Raw genomic sequence first — 3,425 nt, forward strand, 5'->3', positions numbered from 1 at the left:
AATATAATTATTTTCAGATATAGGGCAGAATGAACTCTGATCATCTTCTGACAATGATGTTCTAATACTCTGGGAAGAAGGAAACAGGTCTCCAAAGCAAGGAGAGGGAGCTCAAGATCAGAATAGGTTTCTTGTATGTAATCTGACTCTAGGTGATAATGTTATCAACAAATTACTCAATACCAGAGGTTTGAGACAAGAGCATGTGAAGGCATGGTAGTTGCAGTTGCTTGTCATCAGGGTTACTTTCTCCAACTTATGAAACATCTATAGATGCTCTTGTGAGCAATTGGAATATATTATTCCAGTAATTCAATAACTGCTCTCTGCCAATTTCCAGGGCTGGTATGGGCAGGATATTACAAGGCAAAGATGAAGAAGCATTACTTTCCTAATGACTTACTGATGTGTCAGTAGCTTAATCTCCCTCTTTGTGGCCCTCTGCCTGGCTGCTTCAGTCATCAACCTGTTTGTTCACTTACACCACCAAGGGATGTAAATTGTTGTGAGACATCTCACAATACCATCTACTATTCGTTGGTAGTGAAGTGAACAACCAGTACACCTAATCCACTTGAAGTCAATGGTGCTCTTAATGGCAGTTGTGATATGCTGCTCCACTGAATTGAAGTGGCCCACCTTTGCCACTATACACTCCATTAGAGTTACAGCAGTACCAACAGTCTCCACAAGCTTCTCAGAAGGACAGGTGAGAAACTGTTCTGTATCACTGCACTCCTTGAAATATATGAAGATAGCAGCACTTCAGATGTCAGGCATGTCTTGCATGCATCACAGCTGACACCTCGAAGAACCTGTCTGGCAATGGAACCGCTGATGTAGGCTACTGAGAATACTTCCATGTCTCCAGCATGTACTGCAGCACTTATGTCCTCCTGTACTTTCTGAGCAACATGGAAACTCTCAGGCACACCAGCAGGGGTTTCCTTGTCATGACTTGTGGAAGGATTTCGTGAAGCAACATCAGGTTCCCTGAGGAATGATTGTAGGTTATCCAGAAGAGTAGCACCATCATGCTCACAATTAGTTCCCCCCAGACATCTAAAAGCAAGGCCATTGATGATTTTAGTCTTCAAGGCATCTACAAACTGTCCCACTGTTGGGTTATTGTTAGAAACACAGTTCAAATGAACAGCCCCAAATGTGTTCTCAGGGATGCTGATTCAGGTTTCAGGTGTGAAGGTACTTAAAACCCGCCTTTCGCCTCCACCACCACCACGATGAACACCACCATGACCACGACCACCACAACCACGATAATCACCAACACAATGACTACATCCACCACAATGACCACCACAACGACCTCCACTTCCACAACCTCCACAACCCCCATGACCACCACCACCACCACCACAATCCATGTTCAATTCAACTTTCCAACTTTAAATTATCCCAAGAACATAGTTAAGCCATGCATATCCTGTTATGGGACACTCTCTATAATCAGGAACTGAAAACATTATTGAACACACCATGCATATGTTTAGTACTTGGACTGAACTGCCTGCACCACTTTGCTTGAAAGGCTCATTGTTACTCATCTGGCCAAAACATTTCTCATGTTGTATGGTACCTGGTGAGTTTCAAGCCCGATTAATCAGACGAATGCTGTTTTCTGGGATATTTCCACAGTCTGATTGATAGAAGCTATCTTCAGCTAGTAGGGCGAAGAGTACAAATTATGAAGCTCCTCATTATGCAGTTTCTCCAACCTCCTGTCACTTCATCTCTCTTCAGTTCAAATATTCTCCTCAGCACCATGTTCTCAGAAACCCTCAGTCTTATGTTCCTCTTTTAATGTCAGAGACAAAGTTTTACATCAGTACAGAATCACATGCAAAATTATGGATTAGTATATTCTAATTTCTATGTTTTTAGACAGCAGACGAGAAGACCGAACTGAATGGTAGCAAACATTCAGTCAAGAATTGATACAATAATAGACTCCTTCCACTGATCAAGCAAGTGTTCCTTATTCCATATAGAATTTATTAGCTTACAGATCTCAGAATGTAATGTTTCACCTCCTGCTTGAATAAATTCTGCCAGAATCTGAACAATACCTGGCGATTTATACATTTTCAATTTTGCAATAGCATTTTCAACCTCAAAATGGCTAGGATTGGGTACTAATGGCTCAGATGTATGTATTTCTGTCTGCCTAACATCACTGACCCTATGTACATTCAATAACAGACAAGTAGTTCTTCCACCTATTCAAAATGTTCTGGGAATCTGCAAGCAAGTCACCATTCTCATCCTTCACTAAGTTACACCTAGGTTAGTAACCCCTCTTAAATTCATTTATTTATATTAAGTTCATACATGTTGATGATTTACTGTATTTATATCCAAAGGAAAACTGGAAATCACATTATTAGCATTATGATGACTTTTCAGGAATGGTAACAAATGCATTAATATTTGAACTTACGAAGATAGTCATTAATAAAAGTTTATAAAATGTAGACAATACTTAAGCTTTCATGGAGACAGTGAAATCTCAGGCAGTCGGCTGTGTCAGTCACGGAATTGGTTTGATGTTAGAGATGCTGCCTCTGTCTCCATCATCAGGGGTTGACTGGTATTTAATTTGCACATATATATTGCTTGTGTGAGGGGTACAAAATTAGTTGGTGATAAAATACATTCAGGAAGGGCTAGTGCAAACATAAACTCAGAAATTTAGACAGTTTTAATTGTTAGATAAACAACAATAGATCTAAGCTGACTTGGGTGTAAAGCAACAAGAACTAGCATGGAAAATTTAGAACAAATTATACTGAGGCCACAGAAATAGATCCCATAAATCGCCCCCCCCCCCCCCCTGCTTCTCCAGCAGGAGATATAGAGGTAAAAAAAGTAATAGTAAAGCTATCCCTGTAACAGGCCGTGGAGGCCCATAGGGTTGTGAGACGTTGAGGGTCCCACATTATCTAGACAATCGGCTCACAGATAGCGGTAAGGTTGTCAGCCTTACGCGCCAGCCGCACTCTACTCTCCAGGAAAATTATTTAATTAATTCCTGGTACTCATTTCTGTTAGAGGCTGAGTCAACCCCAGAGCCATAGTGCGGCTGGAAGGATTAGGTCAATTGAAAAAATCCAATGACCTCATCGGGACTTGAACCCGTGACCTTCCGGCTTGTAGCATAGTGCCTCAACCAACTACGCTACTGCGTGGAAGGTGGAAGGTGTCCACCGAGAGGTTAGAACTCCTTCTGCTTTATATCTGGGACTTCCTGGGATCAAATCTTTGCCTGAAGATCGGCTATTCTGACATACCTTTGTAATTTTCATCAGCTCTTCCAGACAAATGCCGGGATAACACCCCGCCACTTCTTCCTCCCACCTCCCCTCCAATTCATTAATCAGTCTATCCAGCACCATTATGCATGAGGT

General features: G+C 41.5%; 1 protein-coding gene across 1 annotated transcript; it reads right to left on the minus strand.

Annotated features, from left to right (window-relative positions):
* Nucleotides 1–474: 474 nt before the first annotated feature.
* LOC111874575 (ATP-dependent RNA helicase DBP2-like) lies at nucleotides 475–1,385 on the minus strand. The gene is made up of 3 exons (XM_023870187.1): nucleotides 1,219–1,385; nucleotides 858–1,062; nucleotides 475–738 (listed from the first exon to the last, which is right to left on the minus strand). Exons 1-3 carry the CDS (start codon nucleotides 1,383–1,385, stop codon nucleotides 475–477), a joined length of 636 nt encoding a protein of 211 aa, XP_023725955.1.
* Between the last annotated feature and the right edge of the window lie 2,040 nt (nucleotides 1,386–3,425).

The sequence above is a fragment of the Cryptotermes secundus genome, unplaced genomic scaffold (genome assembly GCF_002891405.2).
Source record: "Cryptotermes secundus unplaced genomic scaffold, Csec_1.0 scaffold1177, whole genome shotgun sequence".
Taxonomy (NCBI): Eukaryota; Metazoa; Arthropoda; class Insecta; order Blattodea; family Kalotermitidae; genus Cryptotermes; species Cryptotermes secundus.